The following is a 25,337-nucleotide window of genomic DNA, read 5'->3' as shown; positions in this document are numbered from 1 at the left end:
TATTATAGTGAGTATATGCTACCTTTATGCACATGTACACCCAAATCCTTCTGTTCCTGCACCCTCTTTAGAACTGTGCCCTTTATTTTGTGTTGCCTTTCCATGTTTTTCCAACCAAAATGAATTACTTCACATTTCTCCACGTTGTGCCCTGTACATCAAGGTCTAGGTCATTAATATACATCAGAAAAATCAAGAGTCCCAACAGTGATCCTTGGGGAACTCCACTAAATGCCTTCTTCCAGCCCGAAAAACATCCATTAACCACTACTGTTCCCTGTCACTTAGCCAATTTCATATCCATGTTGCTACTGTCCCTTTTATTCCATGAATAAGCATTTCCTCCTCTCTCCTGGGGCTCACGTGCCATGTTGAAGCTCCAAGGTCATGTGTAAGGCATGTGGACGATGTGGCCTCCCCAGCGGAGCTGATCGATTGTGGTCAATGCTGCGATGCTGGGGATGTTGGCCTGAGTGAGAACACTGACATTGGTGCACCTATCCTGCCAATGGATTTGCAGGATCTTGCAGAGACAGCGCTGGTGGTACTTCTCCAGCGTTTTCAGGTGCCTGCTGTACATAGTCCACGTCTCGGAGCCGTATAGGAGGCGGGTATCACTACTGCTCTGTAGACCACGAGCTTGGTGCTGGGTTTGAGGTCCTGGTCTTCAAACGCTCTCTTCCTCAGGCAGCCAAAGGCTGTGCTGGCCACACTGAAGGCAGTGTTAGACCTCTTTGTTGATGTCCTTGTTGACAGTACTCCAAAGATATTGAAAGTGATCCACGTTGTGCAAGGCCTCATTGTGAATTTTGATAACTGCGGGGTAGTGCTGTGTGGAGGGGAAAGGGTGGTAGAGGACCTTTGTCTTACGGACGCTTAGTGTACGGTCCATGCTCTTATATGCCTTGGTGAAGGTGTTGACAATGGCTTGGAACTCGGCCTCTGTCTGCAGACGCAAGCATCATCTGCATACTGTAGTTCAATGACAGAGGATGGGGCAACCTTGGATCTGGCCTGCAGGCAGCAGAAGTTGAACAGGTTCCCGCTTGTTCTGCAGTTTAGCTCCACTCCAGCGGGATGCTGCTGAAGGTGAGATGGAGCATTGCAGTAAGGAAGATAGAGAAGAGCATCGGTACGATAACACAGCCTCCGAACGTGGATTGGATCTGTGCTGGATCGGTTGGCCAGGGTCACTGCTTGCGTGTCATCGTAGAGCAGGCGGCGGATGGTGACAAACTATTGGGGGCAGATGGAAAGGACGAGAATGCTCCATAATCCTTCTCAGTTGAGTGTCTAAGGCTTTTTCTTCTTAACAGACACCCTGTCTTCAACGTGAGTGTCCTCGACTCCATCCCGCAGCATGCTACCCAACACCATCTCAGCACAACTCCAACCTGGCACAAGGTAGAAAAGGCCATTCAGCAGCTAAAGAGCAACAAGGCATCAGGAGTAGATGGAATCCCCGCCAAAGATTGAAAGCATTGCGGAGAAGCACTATTGGCACAAATACATGGCCTCATCTCCCTTTCCTGGAAGGAGGAGAGCATGCCAGGAGACCTCAGATGCCATAATTGTTACCATCTTCAAGAAAGGTGACGAGTCCAACTGCGGTAACTATAGAGGAATCTCCCTGCTGTCGGTCACAGGGAAGGTCATCACAGGCATCCTCCTTGATCGCTTCCCCCTTGTGGCTGAACAGCTCCTCCCAGAGTCGCAATGCGGATTCTGCTCACTAAGGGACACGATCTTCACCGTGCGGTAACTGCAAGAGAAATGCAGGGGACAGCACCAACCCTTGACACCCGGCCCTGCCCTACTTTGAGCCAGGTCTCTGTTATAGCCACAATGGCCATCTGCGCCTGTAACTCACCAATATTATTTACCACACTCCGTGCATTTCGCTGGATTAGGCTATTACTTTCTCCCTTACTCTGACCCCACCTATTAAATTACTATTCCTTATTCTAGTGCTATCTATCTCTTGCAGTATTCTATGCACCTCGGTATTCCTCTCTGCTTTTATCTCCTGGTCCCAACATCCTTGCCAAGCTAGTTTAAACCCTCCCCAATAGCATTAGCAAAATGCCTCGCATTTTGGCCCTATTCATCTATCTGGTCTGTATAAGTCTCCTCTCATCCAGAGCCAGTCCTAATGTTCCAAGAATCTAAATCCCTCCTTCCTGCACCATATTTCTGGCCACCCATTCTCCTCCTATTTCTATACTCACTTGCCCATGGTACTGCAGAGATTACTACTTTTGAGGCCCTGCTTGCTAATTTCCTACTTATTTCCTTACATTCTGACTGTAGAACCACATCCCTCTTTCTCCCTATGTCATTCGTATCAACATGGACCGTGACTGCTGGCTGTTCACCCTCCCCTCTCAGGATGCTCTGCAGACAGTGACATCCTTGACACTGGCACCAGGGAGGCAATACACCATCCTGGGTTCATATCTGTGGGCTGCAGAACTGCTTATCTATTCCCCTAACTATCAAATCACTTATCACTATTGCTCTTCCTGCCATCCTTGTGAGCTCCTGTTCAGCTGAGTCACCCATGGTGCCATGGGCTTGGCCCTGCACTCCCCTCTGATTCTCATCAGTGTTCAGAATTCAATACAGGTTTGTGAGTGAGATGCATTCAGGGGATTCCTGCACTACCTGCCCGTTTCTTTTTGACTGCCTGGTGGTCACCCATTCCCTCTCTCCTGACATACTCTTAAGCTGTGGGATGATCACGTCAATAAATGTGCGAAGAAGCTCCCAACCTCACTGATGCCCCCCCCAGTGATGCCCCCCCCAGTGATGCCCCCCCCAGTGATGCCCCCCCAGTGATGCCCCCCCAGTGATGCCCCCCCAGTGATGCCCCCCCAGTGATGCCCCCCCCAGTGATGCCCCCCCCAGTGATGCCCCCCCCAGTGATGCCCCCCCAGTGATGCCCCCCCAGTGATGCCAGCTGCTGCTCACGTTCCGAAAGCTGCTGCTCACACTGCTGTAACCAATGGCCCTTCCTGCACTGACAGGGACACAATGGAATTCCCAAAGAACACAGGATGGGCACTCTAGAGGTCGGAGCAGCCCTGTCATTTCTCTATTTATTAGTTAACCTTGCTACTGCTAATAAGCCTTACCAATACTAACAAACCTTACTGCTGTTAATAAACCTTATTAATAAACTTTATTAATAATGAATACTACAGTGCTTAACACACCTTGCGAGTAGTAATAAACCTTACTTAAAAATATAAGACTCAACAACTACTCACTTAAAAATATTAAGTATTAATAATTAACATCATTTTTAATCTGCCAGTTATTCAGACTGACTCACCAAACAACAATACTCACCAGACAATCAACTTAAAACATCCCCGTGATGTCACACCTCAATATTTGTTTCTGAATGTGGCTCTGAACCCTCAGGCTATGTGATAGCCAGCCCCGAACTCTTGCTCTCTCTCTCGCACAGCTTTTATGACCCCTATCTTTTATCATTAGTTTCCAGGTTATCATTAGTAAACCAGGTAATTACAGGCCAATGAGCCTGACGTCAGGAGAAGGTAAATTATTGGAAGGTGTTCTGAGAGATCGGATATATAATCATTTGGACAGCCAAGGGCTGATTAAGGATAGTCAGCATAGCTTTGTGCGTGGTAGGTCGTGTTTAACGAACCTTGTAGAGTTTATCGAGGAGGTTACCAAGAAAATAGATGAAGGAAAGGTTGTGGATGTTGTCTACATGGACTTTAGTAAGGCCTTTGACAAGGTCCCACATGGGAGGTTAGTTCAGAAGGTTCAGACACTTGGTATCCATGGAGAAGTTGTAAACTGGATTCAAAATTGGCTGTGTGGGAGAAGACAGAGAGTGGTAGTGGATGATTGCTGCTCAGACTGGAGGTCTGTGACTAATGGTGTGCCTCAGGGATCTGTGCTGGGACCATTGTTGTTTGTTGTCTATATCAATGATTTGGATGATAATGTGGTGAATTGGATCAGCAAGTTTGCTGATGACACTAAGATTGGAGGCGTTGTGGACAGCGAGGAAGGCTTTCAAAGCTTGCAGAGAGATCTGGACCAACTGGAAAAATGGGCCAGAAAATGGCAGATGGAATTTAATGCGGAAAAGTGTGAGGTGTTAGATTTTGGAAGGTCAAACCAAGGTAGGACATACACAGTAAATGGTAGGGCACTGAGGAGTGCAGAGGAACAAAGGGATCTGGGAGTTCAGATACATAATTCCCTGAAAGTGGTGTCACAGGTAGACAAGCTTGTAAAGAAAGCTTTTGGCATACTGGCCTTCATAAATCAAAGTATTGAGTATAGGAGTTGGGATGTTATGGTGAGATTGTATAAGACATTGGTGAGGCCAACTTTGGAGTATTGTGTGCAGTTCTGGTCGCCTAACCACAGGAAGGATATCAGTAAGATTGAGAGAGTGCAGAGAAGATTTACTAGGATGTTGCTGGGTCTTAAGGAGTTGAGTTACAGCGAAAGATTAAACAGGTTAGGACTTTATTCCTTGGAGCGTAGAAGAATGAGGGGAGATTTGATAGAAGTTTACAAAACTGTGAGGGGTATAGACAGAGTAAATGCGAGGAGGCTCTTTCCACTTAGATTAGGAGAAATAAACACGAGAGGACATGGCTTTTGGGTGAAAGGGGAAAGGTTTAGGGGGAACATTAGGGGGAACTTCTTCACTCAGAGAGTGGTGAGAGTGTGGAATGAGCTACCATCTGACGTGGTAAATGTGGGCTCACTCTTAAGTTTTAAGAATAAATTGGATAGATACATGGATGGGAGAGGTCTGGAGGGTTATGGACTAGGTACAGGTCAATGGGACTAGCGGAATAATATTTCGGCACAGACTAGAAGGGCCGAATGGCCTGTTTTCTGTGCTGTAGTGTTCTATGATTCTATGGTTCTCCGTTAGTTCCATATTTTTCATTAAATTCCATTAGAAACTTTCATATTGAGACTCAGCTTTGCTCACAGTCAACATTTGTTTTTAATGATGATTGAAAGACAACATAACTGTGCACACATTGACCTTCCAGCACACTGTTGTATGAAAGGGTCCCACACTTTTATGCCCCTCTCAGCCCTGCTTTAGTTGGGAAAAACTGAATGAAGGCCGGGCACTCTCTTTCAGAGCAGCAATTTCCACCTACACAGTGGCAGCTATCTGAAGAGCAGCAAATCCTCGCTGGCTGGGGATAGAAATCTGGTGGGAAAAGAAATCTGATGCTGGTTGACTTCAGGACAGTGCTAAAAGAAAACAATTAGAATTTTTGCCCTTTTAGGATTGGCCGATATTTTACATGAACTTTCAGTAGGTTTTGTTTAAACGTTGCTATAAATATATATTGAAATGGGATTTTATTGAAGTAACAAAGAGATTTTGACAAGAAAGAGCTTATGTTGCATTTCTGCATGCCAATGTTTATATTGTTCTGTGGTAAAACACAAAATACCCAAGTACAGTAATTTAATCTTTCAAAATACTTAAAAGCATTCACTTTAAAACAGTAGGGAAAGCAGCGGCACCTTGTCAAAGGCCTTCTGGAAGTCCAAGTAGATAACATCCACTGGCTCTCCTTTGTCTAACCTACTCGTTACCTCCTCACAGAATTCTGACAAATTTGTCAGGCATGATCTCCCCTTGATGAAACCATAAATAAAACAGCACAAAGAATACGCTGTCCTCTTTTACAAAATATATGAGCCTCTGTGTTTACAACAAATGGCTCAAATACTTGCAGTTCTTTTCAGTTAGGTTTCTACAAACAAGTCTTTCATATTGATCATTGGGGGAAGTCACTCCTGAAGTTCGGATTTAAAACATCTCTAATCAAATGTTTAACCTGCTTGAGAACCAATTGGAACTTGCAATTTTTCACCAGTATAATTTCTAATTTTATTTTTAAAAAGTTATTAAATCAAGATTGTCATACCATTTGCCATGGTTTTCTGAACCCACCAAGGAGCATCGCCGAACTTGTTCTTCCAGTCTGCTCCCATGGAATTGTGTGTACAGACAAAGACACACCACTCCAAGCTACTTATAAAATGTCCCCACTGGAAAAAAAATCATAAATTTACTTACAAGCTCCTTTCATTTGTACTATCGAAGTTTACATCACAGGAGGCCATTATATCTATACCAGTGCTTTCCTAGATCAGCTGAAAACTAATCCCATTGCCTTGCATCTCTCTCATAGCTCTGTATCTTCATTTGTTGCAACTGTTTTCCTACTTTTTCCTCCAAGGAAGCAAAGGTCTCGGCCTCAACTATTCTCTGTGGCAATCGTTAATCTACAATCAACTGCACACACAAATTGCTCCCTCTTGGTGAAGATATTCAATTGAAAATGCTTCAACAGTGCCAACCATAAGGAATAGTCTTTCTCAATTCATGCCAGAAAAACCCTTCATAATTTTGCAATCTCTATTAAATTTCCTCTTAGTTTCCTGTGCTGCAATGTAAATGGTCCTAGTATCTCAAGTCCCTCCTCATAATTATAATCTCCATTTCAGACACGACCCTGATGAAACTAATGCTGTGTGTTCCTTATGGTTTTACTCTGCACTTTTCTTCCCCTTTCTTTTAAACCCAGGCATTTGAAAGAAATGCCTATGGAAGTTAACTGAAAAAGTGCTTAAATGTGTACAGTAATCTAATTTTCACAGCTCAGGTCAGTTGTGCACTTACCTTAAAGAGTAAACTCCATAACATGGTACGCCCAAAATTGTCAATAGCAACATCAAACCAAGCTCCAAATTCCGAAACCTGATTTAACTTCCGAGCTGCAAACCCATCAAACCCTGGAACGGTTAAAACATTTTATTAAGGGACTACATTATAATTATGGAGAAAATACACCTCAGAATGGAAGAAACTTATTACAAATGCAGTTTAATAATTGTTATGTTAAATGGTTAACCATGTACACACTGGGTAGTCTAAGGTAATGTCAGTATTGGTCCGATTATACTTAGCTTATAGACTAACTTTTAATGCTTACGGGCTTACTGCTTTACATAATATTCAGCGTGAAAACTATTTATAAATATTTAAACTATATTTCTTACTATTATTACATGCATTTCCTCGGTTTTCTTTAAAATGCAGCTGTGTTTCTTGCAGCTTTTACCATTTGGAATCTATTTTGTCATTGAATATATCAACAAAGTCTCTACCAATAACTGACCTGTTCGTTAATTAGTGATGAAATAAAAATGTACCATCTGGCACAAAAAGTAAAATTAATGTACAGTCTGAACATTGAAGGAAACGTCTGAGGTGCTCAGCCTGAGTAAAAGCCTTCAACTCTCACAAAACTTAAATACTTAACCTCAGCATTTTCATCAGTCAGAGGGTCACAAAAATAGTGTTACCCTCATCACGGTCAGTCAAGCTAGGAAATTGTATGGAATCTCTTTCTACTTCAAAATAATCTACTCTTTGAGAAAGCAGCTGATCAATCTCACTATTCTTTATGCCATGCCACTCTAGGACAGAACAAAATGTATTTCCAGGAGAATGAAAGGTCATATTTTTAGAGAGAACATCTCACTGAGACAAAGATTAAGTTTTTACAGAAACCAATGAACCACCATTACATCAGTTCTCTTGCCTTTGATGATAATTCCAAGTTGTTTGTGCTGCAATTTGGCTGCTTCCATAGCAGCTCCTGCGCAGCCATTAACTGGAGCCTTCCTTCCAGCTTCTTTGGTTCTGAACCTTGTTTACGAGAGCCAGATGCTTCACAGATTTTGAGAAGGCTCGAGAACATATGCTTTCTAAATGTCTGCATATCATAAAATTATCAGGTTCCCACTTATATTCAAACCACTACAGGCCAATATGCTAAAGGAATAGAATCTATGCTGCATCAACATGAGCTTAAGTCACCAGCTTCATAGGGAAAGTTGTGTCTCAAAAGCTGCTGAAAAAGCAGAGTTCTGCACATCAAATTAAGTGCTTAATATTGTTCTATTTATTACCATCAGCTAATCTCTAGAGATTTGGGCACAGCGTCTTAAACCATCAATGAACTACATCACAGAATCACACTGTGCAGAAGAGGCCCTTCAGCCCATCAAGTCTGCTCCAACACGTAAGAAATACCTGACCTACCTACCTAATCCCATTTACCAGCACTTGGCCCATAGCCTTGAATGTTATGATGTGCCAAGTGCTCATCCAGGTACTTTTTAAAGGATGTGAGGCAACCCACCTCCACCACCCTCCCAGGCAGTGCATTCCAGACCGTCACCACCCTCTGGGTGAAAACGTTTTTCCTCACATCCCCCCCTAAAGCTCCTGCCCCTCACCTTGAACTTATGTACCCTTGTGACTGACCCTTCAACTAAGGGGAACAGCTGCTCCCTATCCACCCTGTCCATGCCCCTCATAATCTTGTACACCTCGGTCAGGTCGCCCCTCAGTCTTCTCTGCTCCGACGAAAACAACCCAAGTCTGTCCAACCTCTCTTCATAACTTAAATGTTTCATCCCAGGCAACATCCTGGTGAATCTCCTCTGCACCCCCTCCAGTGCAATCACATCCTTCCTATAATGTGGCGACCAGAACTGCACACAGTACTCCAGCTGTGGCCTCACTAAGGTTCTATACAACTCCAAAATGACCTCTCTACTTTTGTAATCTATGCCTCGATTGATAAAGGCAAGTGTCCCATATGCCTTTTTCACCACTCCACTAATATGCCCCTCCACCTTCAGAGATCTATGGACACACACGCCAAGGTCCCTTTGTTCCTCAGAACTTCCTAGTGTCATGCCGTTCATTGAATACTTCCTTGTCAAATTACTCCTTCCAAAGTGTATCACCTCACACATTTCATGGTTAAATTCCATCTGCCACTTATCTGCCCATTTGACCATCCCGTCTATATCTTCCTGTAGCCCAAGACACTCAACCTCACTGTTAACCACCCGGCCAATCTTTGTGTCAATTGTGACAATTGGTGACAAGTTGATTCACTTCAATGCTTTTATTTGAGTCAGAAAGCAGACATCAGGTGCTTCCCAACATCTGGCAAAGTGAAAATTTCAAAACCAAGATTAATAGATTTTTGATTAAAAAAATTAGAAGCTGGAAATACTCAGCACAGTCAAGCAGCATCTGTGGAGAAGGAAACAGTTGAAAGTTCAAGAGCAACAACGATGGTTCTGGATTTCTAGCTCCAAGTTACAAAATTACACACAATTTTGTTCTCCTTTATTCAATGCACTGGCTCAAACTTTTTTTAAAAATAAAAGATCAAGAAAAGACTCAATTCACCTTTGTGTAATATCAACAGATACCTGCATCTTAAATATTATTGTAGAATTAGAATACTTCATCTGGCATAAGAGATTATAAGATTCCCCTCAACTGGAAAGATGGAGAATATTTGAAACGGACTCCCAGTAAGCAATATTAAGTAATTACTTAAAAATCTAGGTCCACATTTATGCACACCCCATTGAACATTAAGAGCATACACGTGATCAAAATCGCTCTGTAATGCAATTGTTCCTGCTTTTCTAGGACCAATGCTGAGTTATTGGTAGAATGTAACTGGACAGAGTTATAGTTGGCACTGTCATTGCGATTAAGTTTCCTGGAGCTCAGCTCCAAGGACTTCAAGAGAGAAAAAGCCAATAATGTGCTTTAACCAATATCTAGCGTGCCTCTTGTGAATCAGGTTAAGTGAAGGAGGAGCTCTCATTGAGATGCTGGAAGGTGCTTTAACTTCAACCCACCCTCAAAGGTGTAGGTGATGGAACGGGAGTGAAAAGGGAAAGCGTAAATTGAAAAAGTGTGGACACACTGTCTTATATACATGCATTATACTTCTTCATAAAAATAAAATATATGAAATTCACAGGATTAACATGATAATTTTAGTAATAAAACAGATTTATTGGGTACAAAAGCAAAATACTGCGGATTCTGGAAATCTGAAATGAAAACTGAATATGCTCAAAAAATCATCCACCTGACAACACTAATTTTGCTCCTTTCTCCACAGATGCTGCCTGACTTGAGTATTTCCAGCATTTTCCGTTTTTATTTCAGATTTCTTGAGTGATGGATTTTACCTCAAAAGCCATAATTCCTCTGAAGCTTTTTGAATTAAAAAAGCAAGTTCCTTTAAAATGAAAAAACACAAAGGAAAGGTTATTTTTTCTCCTCCAAAATAAATATTTTGGGTGGTGGTTTCAGTGGTTTTGTCTGCTTATGATTTTTTTCAAGCGCATAAAGGGGAAATTTTATTTCACACAAACACAAAAAGGAAATTTATGCATTACGGATATGAAACCAACAGATATCACAGCAAAACGCAATAACTAGAAGAACTAGCAACACCTGTGAGCAGCAACCACCAAGATGGGAAACAGCCACAGCCATTCAGACATATTCAGGTTTTTAAAAAAACATTTTCTTCCTTTGCTAAGTCAACATTTCAAGATGCTCACTCACCATCAAGAATAATGGAAATCACATAACAGGGAAAAAACACAATAGGATAATTGAAAGTCCACCAGCAGACCAGGAGGAGGAGTATCCTTATATAACCTGAAAACAACATAGGTGGGATTTAGTTAAAATTTGCCTCAAATTCACACACACACACACAAACAGACTTTTTTCCCTACACTTACAGAAATTAGTTATAATTTACTCAGCTTTTAGAATAAGATAAAGCAAAATATATTTTACTTGAACAATTATTAAAGTTTGTTTCGGAAGAGGATAATTAAAATTTATCTCCTTCAAACGGAAGGTAATTTTCCATAAATTTTTTAAAATTATCTTTCCTTTTTTCATAGTTCTTTTCAAATCCCTTCATAGCCTCACCCTTCCCCATCTCTTCAACCTCTTCCAGCCTTACAATCTTTCAAGATCTTTGCATTCCTCCAAACCTGGCCTGTTGCACATCCCCAATTTTAACCGTTCTACCATTGCCTTTAGCTATTTTGTCCCCAAACTCTGGAATTTCCTCCCTGAACTTCTCCACCTCTCCGAGTTGCTATCCTGTAAGAAGCTCCTTAATACCTACGTCTTTGATCAAGCTGATGGTCATCTGTTCTAATATCTCATATAGTTCAGTGTCAAATTTTGTTTGTTAATACTCTTGTGAAATGCCTTGCGGGGGGGCGGGGGGGGGGGGTTTACTATGTTAAAGGTGGCATATAAATGCAAGCTTTTGTTGCTAAGTGTACTTGTTTTATTTTGTCAGTTATGGAGTTAATGATTAAATCAAAATTCTAATTGTGGAGCTGCAGAAGTTTCAACCAAAAGAAGGAAATGATACTGAAAGCTTGAACCATTTTTCTGTAAGTTCCTACACCAACTGCCCACTTAACATTCTCCTTAACAGTCTCTTTCCTACTTAAACTATCTAAAACTGCTAAAAGGGAAAAGAGAAGTGAAACAAAAAGAAAAGATTAAACAAGAACTTACCTGTTCGATGTTTGATCCGAATTTTATGAGGTAGTGGAGCAAGCCAGTCTTAAAAGTGAGGGCAAAGCTTATGAACTCTGTGTCAACTACTGAAATTCCCTTTTGTACTTAGCCATGAAGAGTGGCATATATAATCAGTAACAGAAAATATGTGAAAACATATAACCTGTTATGTTGCTCAATACAATTCTATGTCAACTTAAAGTTGTATGAAAAAGTCATGGGATGAGGTGGAGGACGCAGGGTTGGGTTGACAAGGGACAAGTCATATTTTGGTCATCACCAAGCACCAATTAATGACCAGTTCCAACATATGAAATCCCAACCATCTTGCCCAACCTTTGACAGCATTACCACAGCAAGTAGCTCACCATCAATATCCTGATGGTAACTATTGACCAGAGGCTAAATGGATCAGTCATATCGATGTAGTTGCAACAACAAAATGAAGCTGGATATTCTGCAAAAAAACTCTCAATTCCTGCCCCTTCAAAACCTCTCCATCATTCAAAATACTTGAATCGGAAGTGTGATGGAGTACTCACCACTCACTTGAATGTGTGGAACCACAACAAAACACACAAAAACTCAGCGCCATCCAGAACAAAGTTCTTCACTGGACCAGAATTCTTCACTGGATCAGTACCCCAGCCACTGAACGTAGACTTGATTTCTATCCCTAGAATCGTAGAATGATACAGCACAGGAGACCAATTGGCTCATCATATTTGTGTCGTTTGAGGAAGTTATTCAATTAGTAAAAAAGCAAGACCTCTCGGGTTGTAATCTCTGGATTACTCCCAGTGCCACGTGCTAGCGATCTCAGAAATAGGAGAATAGCGCAGATGAATACGTGGCTTAAGAGTTGGTGCAGGAGGGAGGGTTTTAGATTCCTGGATCACTGGGACCGTTTCTGGGGAAGGTGGGACCTGTACAAGCGGGACGGTCTACATCTGAACCAGAGCGGGACTAACATCCTTGCAGGCAGGTTTGCTAGTGCTGTTGGGATGAGTTTAAACTAATTCGGCAGAGGGAGGGGACACAGAATGTTAGCCGAAGAGGGAAACATCATAATGCAGTAAAACAATCAAGTCAGAGGGAGTACAGCTGCAATAAGCTTCAAGGGAGTAAGGCAAGGCTGGATGGCCTCTACTTTAATGCCAGGAATATGACAGGTAAAACAGATGAGTTAAGGGTGAGGATTGACATGTGGAATTGTGATATAGTAGTCATCACTGAGACGTGGTTGAGGGAAGGGCAGGATTGGCAGCTCAACATTCCGGGACATAGAATCTTCAAGCGAGATGGGAGGGGGTAAAAGAGGAGGAGGTGTTGCATTATTAGTTAAGGAGTCCATTACTGCAATAAGGAGAGATGATATCTTGGAGGGGGCATCAAATGAAGCTTTGTGGGTAGAGTTTAGGAATAAAAAAGGGGCAACCACATTATTAGGTGTTTATTATAGATCCCCAGATAATCAGTGGGAAATTGAGGAGCAAATATGTGCACAATTTGTGGAGATGTGTAAAAAAAAGGTAGTTATATTAGGTGATTTCAACTTTCCCAACATTAAATGGGATAGACATAGTGTTAAGGGCTTGGATGGAGTGGATTTCTTGAAATGTGTACAGGAGAACCTTTTAGGTCAATATGTAGAGGGTCCAACAAGGGATGGCGCAGTGCTGGACCTAATTCTGGGGAATGAAGCCGGACAGGTGGCTGAGGTGGTGGTGGGTGAGCATTTTAGTGATAGCGACCACAACATGTTATAGTTTAAGTTTGTTATGGACAAAGAAATCGACAAGTTGCAAAAAAATGTTTTGGATTTCTGGGAGAGTGGATTTTAGTAAAATAAGGCAGGATCTGGCCAAGGTAGACTGGGAACAGCTACTTGTGGGGAAATCTACAGAGGAGCAGTGGAGGGTGTTCAAAAAGGAAATGGGGAGGGTACGGGCTCAACATGTTCCCTCTAGGGTGATAGGAAGGAGTAACAAGCCCAGAGAACCATGGATGACCAGAGATATTCAGGTTACGATGAGAAGGAAAAGAGAGGCTTTTAGCAGGTACAAGAGAAGCAAATCAGCAGAGGCATTAGTGGAGTACAGAAAGTGCAGGGTGGAGCTTAAGAAAGTAATTAGGAGAGCAAAGAGGGGATATGAGAAAGCTCTGGCTGGTAAAAGTAGGGAAAATCCCAAGATATTCTATAAGTATATCAATGGGAAGAGGATAACCAGGGAAAGAATAGGGCCCATAAGGGAACAACGAGGCAATCTATGGGTGGAGCCAGAGGACATCGCTAGAGTGTTGAACGAATACTTCACATCCGTCTTCACCCAAGAGAATGAGGATGAAGGTATCGATCTCGGGGAGAGAGACTGCAAGGTTCTTGAGCAAATTGATATAGGGAGTGACAAGGTATTGGAGGTGTTGGCAGACTTAAAAGTGGACAAATCTCCAGGTCTGGATGATTTGTGTCCCAGACTGCTGAGGGAGGCAAGGGAGGAGATCGCAGGGGCTCTGACCCAAATTTTTAATTCCTCTCTGGCCATGGGGAAGGTGACAGAGGAGTTGAGAACAGCTAATGTGGTTCTGCTATTTAAGAAGGGTTGTAGAGATAAGCCAGGGAACTACAGGCCAGTGAGTCTCACGCCAGTGGTAGGGAAACTATTGGAGAAATTTCTGAAGGAGAGAATCCATCTCCACTTGGAGAAGCAAGGTTTGATCAGGAATAGTCAGCATGGCTTTGTCAGAGGGAGGTCATGCCTAACAAATTTGACTGAATTTTTTGAGGAGGTGACCAGGTGTGTAGATGAGGATGGTGCTGTTGATGTAGTTTACATGGATTTCAGCAAAGCCTTTGACAAGGTCCCACATGGGAGACCTATAAAGAAGGCAAATGCACATGGGATACAGGGTAATTTAATAAGGTGGATTCAAAATTGGCTTAGTTGTAGGAGGCAGAGAATGATGACAGAAGGATGCTTTAGTGACTGGAAGCCAGTGTCCAGTGGTGTACCACAGGGATCTGTGCTGGGTCCCCTATTATTTGTCATTTATATAAACGACATAGATGACTATATGGAGGGTAGGATTAGTAAGTTTGCGGATGACACAAAGATTGGCCGGGTGGTTAACAGTGAGGTTGAGTGTCTTGGGCTACAGGAAGATATAGACGGGATGGTCAAATGGACAGATAAGTGGCAGATGGAATTTAACCCTGAAAAGTGTGAGGTGACACACTTTGGAAGGAGTAATTTGACAAGGAAGTATTCAATGAACAGCATGACACTAGGAAGTTCTGAGGAACAAAGGGACCTTTGCGTGTGTGTCCATGGATCTCTGAAGGTGGAGGGTCATGTTAGTGGGGTGGTGAAAAAGACATTTGGGACACTTGCCTTTATCAATTGAGGCATAGATTACAAAATTAGGGAGGTCATGTTGGAGTTGTATAGAACCTTGGTGAGACCACAGCTGGAGTACCATGTGCAGTTCTGGTCGCCACGTTATAGGAAGGATGTGATTGCACTGGAGGGGGTGCAGAGGAGATTCACCAGGATGTTGCCTAGGATGAAACGTTTAAGTTATGAAGAGAGGTTGGGTAGACTTGGGTTGTTTTCGTTGGAGCAGAGAAGACTGAGGGGCGACCTGATTGAGGTGTACAAGATTATGAGGGGCATGGACAGGGTGGATAGGGAGCAGCTGTTCCCCTTAGTTGAAGGGTCAGTTACAAGGGGGCATAAGTTCAAGGTGAGGGGCAGGAGCTTTAGGGGGGGATGTGAGGAAAAACTTTTTTACCCAGAGGGTGGTGACGGTCTGGAATGCGCTGCCTGGGAGGGTGGTGGAGGTGGGTTGCCTCACATCCTTTAAAAAGTACCTAGATGAGCACTTGGTACGTCATAACATTCAAGGCTATGGGCCAAGTGCTGGTAAATGGGATTAGGTAGGTAGGTCAGGTATTTCTCACGTGTCGGTGCAGACTCGATGGGCCAAAGGGCCTCTTTTGCACTGTGATTCTGTGATAATACCATCCATAAAACCATAAGACATAGGAGCAGAAATTAGGCCATTCGGCCCATCGAGTCTGCTCCGCCATTCAATCATGGCAGATAAGTTTCTCAACCCCATTCTCCCGCCTTCTCCCCGTAATCTTTTATCCCCTTACCAATCAAGAACCTATCTATCTCGGTCTTAAATACACTCAATGACCTGGCCTCCACAGCCTTCTGTGGCAATGAATTCCATAGATTCACCACTCTCTGGCTAAAGAAGTTTCTCCTCATCTCCTGCTCTTTCCCCACAGCCCCGTAAATTTTCTCCCTTCATATGGCTATCTAAATTGAATCAACTTCCATCGCCCTTTTGTCAGTGTATTCCAAACCATAAAAGCTCATTCTGTAATTTTTTTTCCTTCATGTTATTTTTGGTTCTTTTGCCAATTACCTTAAATCTATGTCCTCTGGTTACTACCTCTTTATATCTTCAGAAAAAGCTTCTCCTTATTTACTCGATCAAAACTCTTCTTGGCTTTGAACACCTCTATCAAATTAACCTTCTCTGCTCTAAAGGAGAACAAACCCAGCTTCTCTACTTTCTTCACTGGTATCATTCTAGTAAATCTCCTCTGTACCCTTTCTAAAGTGTGATGCCCAGAATTGTCCACAATATTCCAGTTCTGGCTGAACCAGTGCTTATTTAACCTCAGCACACCTGCCTGCAGTAAATACTAACTACTGGCTGTACTGTAATAACACAATAAGATTGTTTCACTGCACTGACTAACCCTGTGATCTCCACCACTGAGCAGGCCAACAATGTCATGGGAATACCATTGCTTTCCAGTTGTCCTTTAAGTCACACATCATCCTGACTGGAACATATGTCACTTCACTGGGTAAAATTATTGGAATTGGACACCTAGCATCATTGGGGAAAACATCATCACCCCGACAATTGCAACTGTTCAAAAGGCTACCCCCGCCATCATATTCTCAGGACAATTCAGGATGGGCAATACTTTAAATGCAACTTTGTCAGCAATAGTCATATATCAGGACAGGTAAAAACAGAATGCTGTATGGAATATGGTGGTTCCCAAGTTGCTTGGACCATAGGCATAAAATGATATGAAAGGTTTAATAATGTAGTTTATAAAGTTACAGAAACACTGAAATTTGGCAAGGCGAAGACAGAACAAAGCGAAACATGACAGAATCTTTCTTTATGAAGTTAAATGGATGGAGGAGAGTCCAATAAATATCTTGCATTTATACAGTGCCAGTGTTTTTAATCACAGCACTGTTACAGTGCAGGAGGCCATTCGGCCCATCATGTCTGCACCGGCTCTGAATGAGCAATTCACTCAGTGCCTTTCTCCCATCTTCTCAGTGTAACCCCGCAAATTCCTCTTCCGGTAAATGTCTAATTCCATTTTGAATGCTTCGATTGAACCTGCCTCCACCACACTCTCAGGCTGTGCTTTCTAGGCCTTAACCAATCGTTGCATGAAAAAGTTTTTTTTCATATCGCTTTTGCTTCTTTTGCCAATTATTTTAAACCTGTGCCCTCATATTCTCAATCCTTTCACAAGTGGGAACAGTTTCTCACAGGCCCTTCATGATTTTCATTACCTCTATCAAGTAATAAAACATCATAAGACACTTACAGGAGTTTACATAACAAAATAAGACACAAAGCCACATAGGGAGATATTAGGCCAAGTCACCAACAATTTAGTCAAAGAGTTTTAGGGAGTGTCTTAAAAGGGGGAAGTGAGGTGGAGGGAGCTTATTCCAGACCTTGGAGCCTAGGCAACTTTTAAAAAAATTTGTTCATGGGATGTGGGCGTCACTGGCTAGGCCAACATTTATTACCCAGCTCTAATTGCCTTTATTCAGAGAGCATTTTTTTTCACAAGAGTCAACCACGTTGCTGTGGGTCTGGAGTCACGTGTAGGCCAGACAAGGAGACCAGGTTTCCTTCCCTAAAGGACATTAGTGAACCAGGTGGGTTTTTACAACAAGCACCAATGGTTTCATGGTCATCATTAGACTTTTAATTCCAGATATTTATTCAATTCAAATTCCACCATCTGCCATGGGGAGGATTTGAACCCAGGTTCCCAGAGCATTAACCTGAATCTCTGGATTACCAGTTCAGTGACAATATCACTACACCACCGCCTCCCCTAAAATCAGGTATGGCATCAGAAGCAGAATTAGAAGAGCACAGGTACCATAGAAGGTCATGGGGCTGGAGGAGATGAAATAGATAGGGAGGGTCGATGCCACAGAAGGATTTGAAAACAAGAATGAGAATTTTAAAGTCAAGATGCTGTTTGACTGGGAATCAATTAGGTTAGCGAGCACAGGGGAGATAGGGAACATGATTTTCTGCAAATTAAGGCACGGAGGGCAGAGTTTTGGATGATCTCAAGTTTACAGAGGGTAGAATGTGGGAAGCTAACCAGGAGTGTGTTGGAGTCTAGGCAAGAATTGTCAATGTCTTATTAATTACATTGTTAGGTTTAATGACAATTACATTGTTAAACAGGTGATGGGTATTCATACACCAATAAATGGGGATAGCCGGGACACTGGTGTGTTGGAGTAGCGTTGACTGTGAACTAAGTCAATAACTTCTCTCCAGCAAAAAAAGCGGATGTCTTAGTTTCAAGTTCACCAACTGGTGTGGATCCAGCTAACATGAATGAGGGTTTTAGCAGCAAATGAGCTGAGACAGGGATGAAGGCAGGCAATGTTATGGAGGTTAAATAGGCAGTCTTAGGTGATGGCACGAATATGAGGTCAGAAGATCACCTCAGGGTTGACTGTGACACCAAGGTTGAGAACAGACTGGTTGAATCTCAGACTGTTTTCAGGGAGAGGGATGGAATCATTAGCCAGGAAACAGAAGTTTGAAGTGGGGACCGAAATAGGAGGGGGGCAAAGTTGTATCCTTGGGGGACATCAGAGGTAATGGTGTGAGAGCAGCAAGAAAAGCCATTGTAAGTGATTCTCTGGATATGATTAGATAGATATGAAATAGCAGGTGAGAGTAGTCCCACCACTGGATGGCAGGAGGATGGGGTGGTCAATCATTTCAAACACTGCAGGCAGGTCGGGGAAGACAAGGAGTTTACATTTGCCACAGGACAACATATGTGGCTTTGATAAGAGCTGCTTCAGTACTGTGGCAGGGATGGAAATCTTATTGGAGGAATTCAAACAAGGAGTTCCAAAGATGGGAAAGGATTTAAGAGATGAAAACATATTTAAGGGCTTTGGAGAGAAAAGGGAGTTTTGAGTTGGGGTGGAAGTTTGCATAGACATGGAGGTCAAGTGGTTTTTTTTCAGGAGAGGGTGATAATAACAGGTTTAAAAGGAGAGAGAGGTAACACCTAAAGAGAGTGAACCTTTTATAATATTGCCTAACATGGCGACCAAGAGGGGAAGTTGGGCGATCAGCAGTTTAGTAGGAAACATACATTTTGCCTTCACCTCTTTTCTCCTAAACACACAATTGTAGAGCTCTAATGGTAGCTTTTCAGGTACAGCAACATCTGTTGTTAAATCGGCAACACAGGCCAGAAGGTCTCAGATTCAATCTCCAGTTATTTTTTCAGCCAGGGGACAAACTAAGGGGTTGGCAGAATTGTACTTATGCCCCTGGGAAAGTAGGAAGTGGAAATATGTCTGGGATCGCAGAGCAGAAAAGTGCATGTGTGTTAATGTTGAGCTCAGCTTTAATGCACAACAGTCCATCATCATTAACTGTCATCTCTGCCCGCAAATTTTAATTTCTACTTGCGTTTAATGTTTCCAAACTTGCTTTCCTTTTTATTCGATATCTTCTGTTAACAGGTAGTTCCTGCTTAACCAAATGCTACCTAATAATGACTAAGCAATTCTAAGGATGCTTTGAACAAAAGGGTGCTTTCAATCAAAGAGAATCCAATACATGCTGATGCATAGTTTATCATGGATTTGCTTGATATCAGGAATGTTGCACAAACTTTCAAACTGTTACCTTAATATTCTTCTCTTCATCCAATTTCCTGCATTTGCAAGCTTAAAAAACCTTTTGTTTTAAGCCCCAAGCTCATCTCCTGAACCTTAACTCTGCAAGCAACAGCAACACATTAATATATCGCCGAGGCAAGTCATTCCTCAGAGTGGAAATATACGCCAAGAAAAAGATGTTATTCCAAGTATGTTGGCGTTTTCCGATATAACGTCTATTTGTTAAGTAGCACATTAGTAAAGCACATGCCCGCACTTCTAAGGGCATTTCAGGACGGAGTGAAAGATTTCAAAATCCAAGCAACAAATCTGCAAAAAGGTGCAGGTGGCATATATGATTACACAACATATGAATAACCTCTCCTGCCCCGGAAAGGGTGCATCAATCACATGCTTCAAACCAGATTTAGAACTCACCGTGCATCACCTTCACACATAAGTCAAAATCTCTTATAAAATCCGGAAAAGCCACTTACCGATAATGTTAGGCACATAAAGTAAGATTTGCAAACCCATCTTGTGGATGTGTGCACCACGAAAGGGAACATGAACATGTATTGTTTCGGATGGTAATCTCCAGCGGCTTTAATCATCTGACCATTTATTCATTAAACTGCAATTCACTTGTATCTGCCGCTAATCGTCAGCAGTTCCTTCCTAAACAGAAATGCATTTGAGTGTCACTGTCCGTCGCAACCTCTGGGCACCACGCTTCACCGCAATATTGTAACAACAAATAACCATGCAGCGTGTTGGCAGGAGCAAAAAAAAACAGCCCAAGTGAATTCACAACAGCCCAGTCCATCTTTATTTATTGTGACCGCAATTTGTTAATTTAATTGCCAGGAGGAGGAGCCGTGATCTCAAATTTCTTCCTGGCTGTTACTGGACAGGACCGTCACTTCCTCTGGGACATTCACTGGTACCTGGGCACTGACACTATGTGTGTCCATAAAGTAACAACTTTCTTGTCGTTTCAACACAATATAGTCGTTTCCTGTGGTTTCTTTGAAGATTTTTGATTTGCTGTTCCTTTGCTCTTCAGTTATAAATATTAACCGGAGAATTAAAATACTCGTAAGAACAAAATAAAAAAAACCTGGAAATACTCAGCAGGCCTGGCAGCATCGGCGGAGAAGAACAAAGTTAACGTTTCGAGTCCTCGTGACCCTTCAACAGAACTAAGTAAAAATAGGAGAGGGGTGAAATATAAGCTGGTTTAAGGGTGGGGGGGGGTAGAGAGAAGTGGGCGGGGGTGGGGGGGAGGTTGTAGGGATAAGCAAGCAGTGATAGGTGGAGATAACCAAAAGATGTCACAGACAAATGAACAAAGAGGTGTTGAAGGTGGTGATATCTAAAAGAATGTGCTAATTAAGAATGGATGGCAGGACAAGCAAGGTAGAGATAGCTCTAGTGGGGGTGGGGTGAAATAAGACTAAAAGGGCATAAAAGGTATAGATAAATGATCGGTGGAATACATTAAAAATAATGGAAATAGGTGGGAAAAGAAAAATCTATATAAATTATTGGAAAAAACAAGGAGGGGGAAGAAACGGAAAGGGGGTGGGGATGGAGGAGGGAGTTCAAGATCTAAAGTTGTTGAACTCAATATTCAGCCCGGAAGGCTGTAAAGTGCCTCGTCGGAAGATGAGGTGCTGTTCCTCCAGTTTGCGTTGAGCTTCACTGGAACAATGCAGCAAGCCAAGGACAGACATGTGGGCATGAGAGCAGGGTGGAGTGTTAAAATGGCAAGCGACAGGGAGGTCTGGGTTATGCTTGCAGACAGACCAAAGGTGTTCTGCAAAGCGGTCACCCAGTCTGCGTTTGGTCTCTCCAATGTAGAGGAAACAGCATTGGGAGCACCGAATGCAGTAGACTAAGTTGAAGGAAATGCAAGTGAAATGCTGCTTCACTTGAAAGGAGTGTTTGGGCCCATGGACGGTGAGGGGAGAGGAAGTAAAGGGGCAGGTGTTGCATATCTTGCGTTCGCAGGGGGAGGTGCCGTAGGAGGAGGTTTGTGGATTGGGGGGTGATGGAGGAGTGGACCAGGGTGTCACAGAGGGAACGATCCCTACGGAATGTCGCCAGGGGGGGTGAAGGGAAGATGTGTTTGGTGGTGGCATCATGCTGGAGTTGGCGGAAATGGCGGAAGATGATCCTTTGAATGCGGAGGCTGGTGGGGTGATAAGTGAGGACAAGGGGGGCCTTATCATGTTTCTGGGAGGGAGGAGAAGGCGTGAGGGTGGATGTGCGCGAGATGGGCTGGACACAGTTGAGGGCCCTGTCAACTACCGTGGGTGAAAAACCTCGGTTAAGGCAGAAGGAGGACATGTCAGAGGAACTGTTTTTGAAGGTAGCATCATCAGAACAGATGCGACGGAGACGAAGGAACTGAGAGAATGGGATGGAGCCCTTACAGGAAGCGGGGTGTGAGGAGCTGTAGTCGAGGTAGCTGTGGGAGTCGGTAGGCTTGTAATCGATATTGGTGGACAGTCTATCACCAGAAATTGAGACAGAGAGGTCAAGGAAGGGAAGAGAAGTGTCAGAGATGGACCATGTGAAAATGATGGAGGGGTGGAGATTGGAAGCAAAATTAATAAACTTTTCCAGGTCCCGACGAGAGCATGAAGCAGCACCGAAGTAATCATCGATGTACCGGAGAAAGAGTTGTGGGCGGGTTAGTGTTTAATTGACTGCCACTTCTCTTGAAGAAATGCCTACCTTGAAGAAGTTTTGTCCTACTTTCCGTCAGGATTTTTGTATCTCTCTTCTGCCTCGTTCACCTTCATTGCTTTCTATTTCTCTCCTGGTGTTTGACAAGGTGTTTACTAAAACCCGCTTTCACAGCCATATTTCCTTTCTCAGTGACTGTCTCCGTCTCCGACTCACCCCACGTGGATTTCAACTGAAATTCCATCCCTCATGTTTCGAACCCACCCAGGATTACAGGTATCTCCGAGACATAAAACGTTTCTCGGACTGCTGTTCCCGTCGCATTCTGAGATCCACACTCAGTGCCATGCGCCCCCATATGAACACACTCGACCTCTCCCTCCAGCAGCACCGACTCAGCCTTTTTCAAAGCTGCACGTGCCCCCAGTTTCATTTTATTCTTCGTCTCATCCGACGCCTCAACAAGAAACTTTTTCTCTTTCTCTCAAGTGCTAAGTAACGCAAGCTCCAACAACTCATCGACACCAACACCCATCTGGGACCCTCCACCCCTGCTTGTCCCTCCGTCTCCACCCCATCTTCCAATCCCAGCCCCGGCCACATATTCACTATACCCCCTGACCTTCCCCTCTCCGATGCTGAACATTCAGTGCTCAGCAAAGGACTTAGTTTCATACCTTTATGCCCTCATCTCAATGAATTTCGGGCTCGGCACGATGCTGTACTCTTCTTCCGCCGTCTTCGTCTCCGTGCTCACTTCTTTGGGCAGGAGTCCTCTCCCCGTTCAACGGATCCTTTTACCCACCTCCAATATTCTCCCTCCACCTGGACCCCTCCCTCTGGATTCTTAGCTTCTCTTGATCTTTTCATTGAGAACTGTCAGTGTGACATCAGTCGTCTCAATTTCTCTGCTCCTCTCACCCATTCTAATCTGTCTCTCTCTGAACTTACTGCACTCCGTTCTCTCAGGTCCAACCCCAACATTGTCATCAAACCCGCTGACAAGGGTGGTGCTGTTGTTATCTGGCCCACTGACCTCTACCTCGTGGAGGCTGAGCGTCAACTCACAGACACTTCCTCCTACCTCTCCCTGGACCATGACCCCACCAGTGAACATCAAGCCATTGTTTCCAGGACTGTTACTGACCTCATCTCCTCTGGAGATCTTCCTCCCACAGCTTCCAACCTGATAGTCGCCCAACCTCGGACGGCCCTCTTCTACCTCCTACCCAAAATCCACAAACAGGACTGTCCCGGCAGACCGATCGTGTCAAACTGTTTGTGCTCCACGGAACTCATTTCCTGCTATCTTGACTCCCTTCTCTCTCCCCTTGTCCAGTCCCTTCCCACCTACATCCGTGATTCCTCTGACACCTTACGTCACATCAACAATTTCCAGTTCCCTGGCCCCAACCGCTTCCTCTTCACCATGGACGTCCAATCCCTCTGCACCTCCATCCCCCACCGGATGGTCTGAGGGCTCTCAGCTTCTTCCTCGAACAGAGACCCGAGCAATCCTCATCCACCACTACACTCCTCCGTCTGGCTGAACTTGTTCTCACACTGAACAATTTCTCCTTTAACTCATCTCACTTCCTCCAAATAAAAGGTGTGGCTATGGGTACCCGCATGGGCCCCAGCTATGCCTGTCCCTTTATGGGGTATGTGGAACATTCCTTGTTCCAGTCCTACTCCGGCCCCCTCCCACAACTCTTTCTCCGGTACATTGATGATTACTTCGGTGCTGCTTCATGCTCTCGTCGGGACCTGGAAAAATTTATTAATTTTGCTTCCAATCTCCATCCCTCCATCATTTTCACATGGTCCATCTCTGACACTTCCCTTCCCTTCCTTGTCTCAATTTCTGATGATAGACTGTCCACCAATATCCATTACAAGCCCACCGACTCCCACAGGTACCTCAACTACAGCTCCTCACACCCCGCTTCCTGTAAGGACTCCATCCCATTCTCTCAGTTCCTTCGCCTCCGTCGCATCTGTTCTGATGATGCTACCTTCAAAAACAGTTCCTCTGACATGTCCTCCTTCTTCCTTTACCGAGGTTTTCCACCCATGGTGGTTGACAGGGCCCTCAACTGTGTCCGGCCCATCTCCTGCGCATCCACCCTCACGCCTTCTCCTCCATTCCAGAAATATGATAGGGTCCCCCTTGTCCTCACTTATCACCCCACCAGCCTCCGCATTCAAAGGATCATCCTCCACCATTTCCGCCAACTCCAGCATGATGCCACCACCAAACACATCTTCCCTTCAGCCCCCCTGGCGGCATTCTGCAGGGATCGTTCCCTCCTTGACACCCTGGTCCACTCCTCCATCACCCCCCAATCCACAAACCCCCTCCTACGGCACCTCCCCATGCGAACGCAAGATATGCAACACCTGCCCCTTTACTTCCCCCCTCCTCACCGTCCATGGGCCCAAACACTTCTTTCAAGTGAAGCAGCATTTCACTTGCATTTCGTTCAACTTAGTCTACTACATTCGGTGCTCCCAATGCTGTTTCCTCTACATTGGAGAGAACAAACGCAGACTGGGTGACCGCTTTGCAGAACACCTTCGGTCTATCCGCAACCATAACCCAAACCTCCCTGTCGCTTGCCATTTTAACACTCCACCCTGCTCTCATGCCCACATGTCTGTCCTTGGCTTGCTGCATTGTTCCAGTGAAGCTCAACGCAAACTGGAGGAACAGCACCTCATCTTCCGACTAGGTACTTTACAGCCTTCCGGACTGAATATTGAGTTCAACAATTTTAGATCTTGAACTCCCTCCTCCATCCCCACCCCCTTTCCATTTCCTCCCCCTCCTCCTTGTTTTTTTCCAATACTTTATACAGATTTTTCTTTTCTTACCTATTTCCATTATTTTTAATGTATTCCACCGATCATTTATCTATACCTTTTATGCCCTTTTAGTCTTATTTCACCCCAACACCCACTAGAGCTACCTTGCTTGTCCTGCCATCCATTCTTAATTAGCACATACTTTTAGATAATATCACCACCTTCAACACCTCTTTGTTCATTTGTCTGTGACATCTTTTGGTTATCTCCTTCTATCACTGCTTAATTGTCCCTACAACCACCCCCCCCCATCCCCCTCCCGCCCCAGTTCTCTTCCCCCCCCACAGCTTAAACAAGCTTATATT

The 25,337-nt window shown here is 43.8% G+C and overlaps 1 protein-coding gene across 2 annotated transcripts in view; it reads right to left on the bottom strand.

Annotated features, from left to right (window-relative positions):
- Nucleotides 1–20,176, bottom strand: part of LOC144675066 (uncharacterized) — a 33,541-nt gene extending 13,365 nt beyond the window's left edge. For both annotated transcript variants that reach the window (XM_078536110.1, XM_078536111.1), the window contains exons 1-4: nucleotides 19,971–20,176; nucleotides 10,493–10,588; nucleotides 6,713–6,825; nucleotides 5,955–6,078 (exon numbers count right to left, since the gene is read on the bottom strand). In XM_078536110.1, coding sequence (XP_078392236.1) covers nucleotides 5,955–6,078; nucleotides 6,713–6,825; nucleotides 10,493–10,588; nucleotides 19,971–20,010 — 373 coding nt within the window. In that variant the 5' untranslated portion in view covers nucleotides 20,011–20,176. The remainder of the gene's footprint in view (nucleotides 1–5,954; nucleotides 6,079–6,712; nucleotides 6,826–10,492; nucleotides 10,589–19,970) is intronic.
- Nucleotides 20,177–25,337: the final 5,161 nt, after the last annotated feature.

This window comes from Cetorhinus maximus, unplaced genomic scaffold (genome assembly GCF_964194155.1).
Source record: "Cetorhinus maximus unplaced genomic scaffold, sCetMax3.hap1.1 HAP1_SCAFFOLD_908, whole genome shotgun sequence".
In the NCBI taxonomy this organism is placed as follows: Eukaryota; Metazoa; Chordata; class Chondrichthyes; order Lamniformes; family Cetorhinidae; genus Cetorhinus; species Cetorhinus maximus.
Note: the sequence above shows the minus strand (reverse complement) of the source record. Positions and strands in the feature narration are given on the sequence as shown.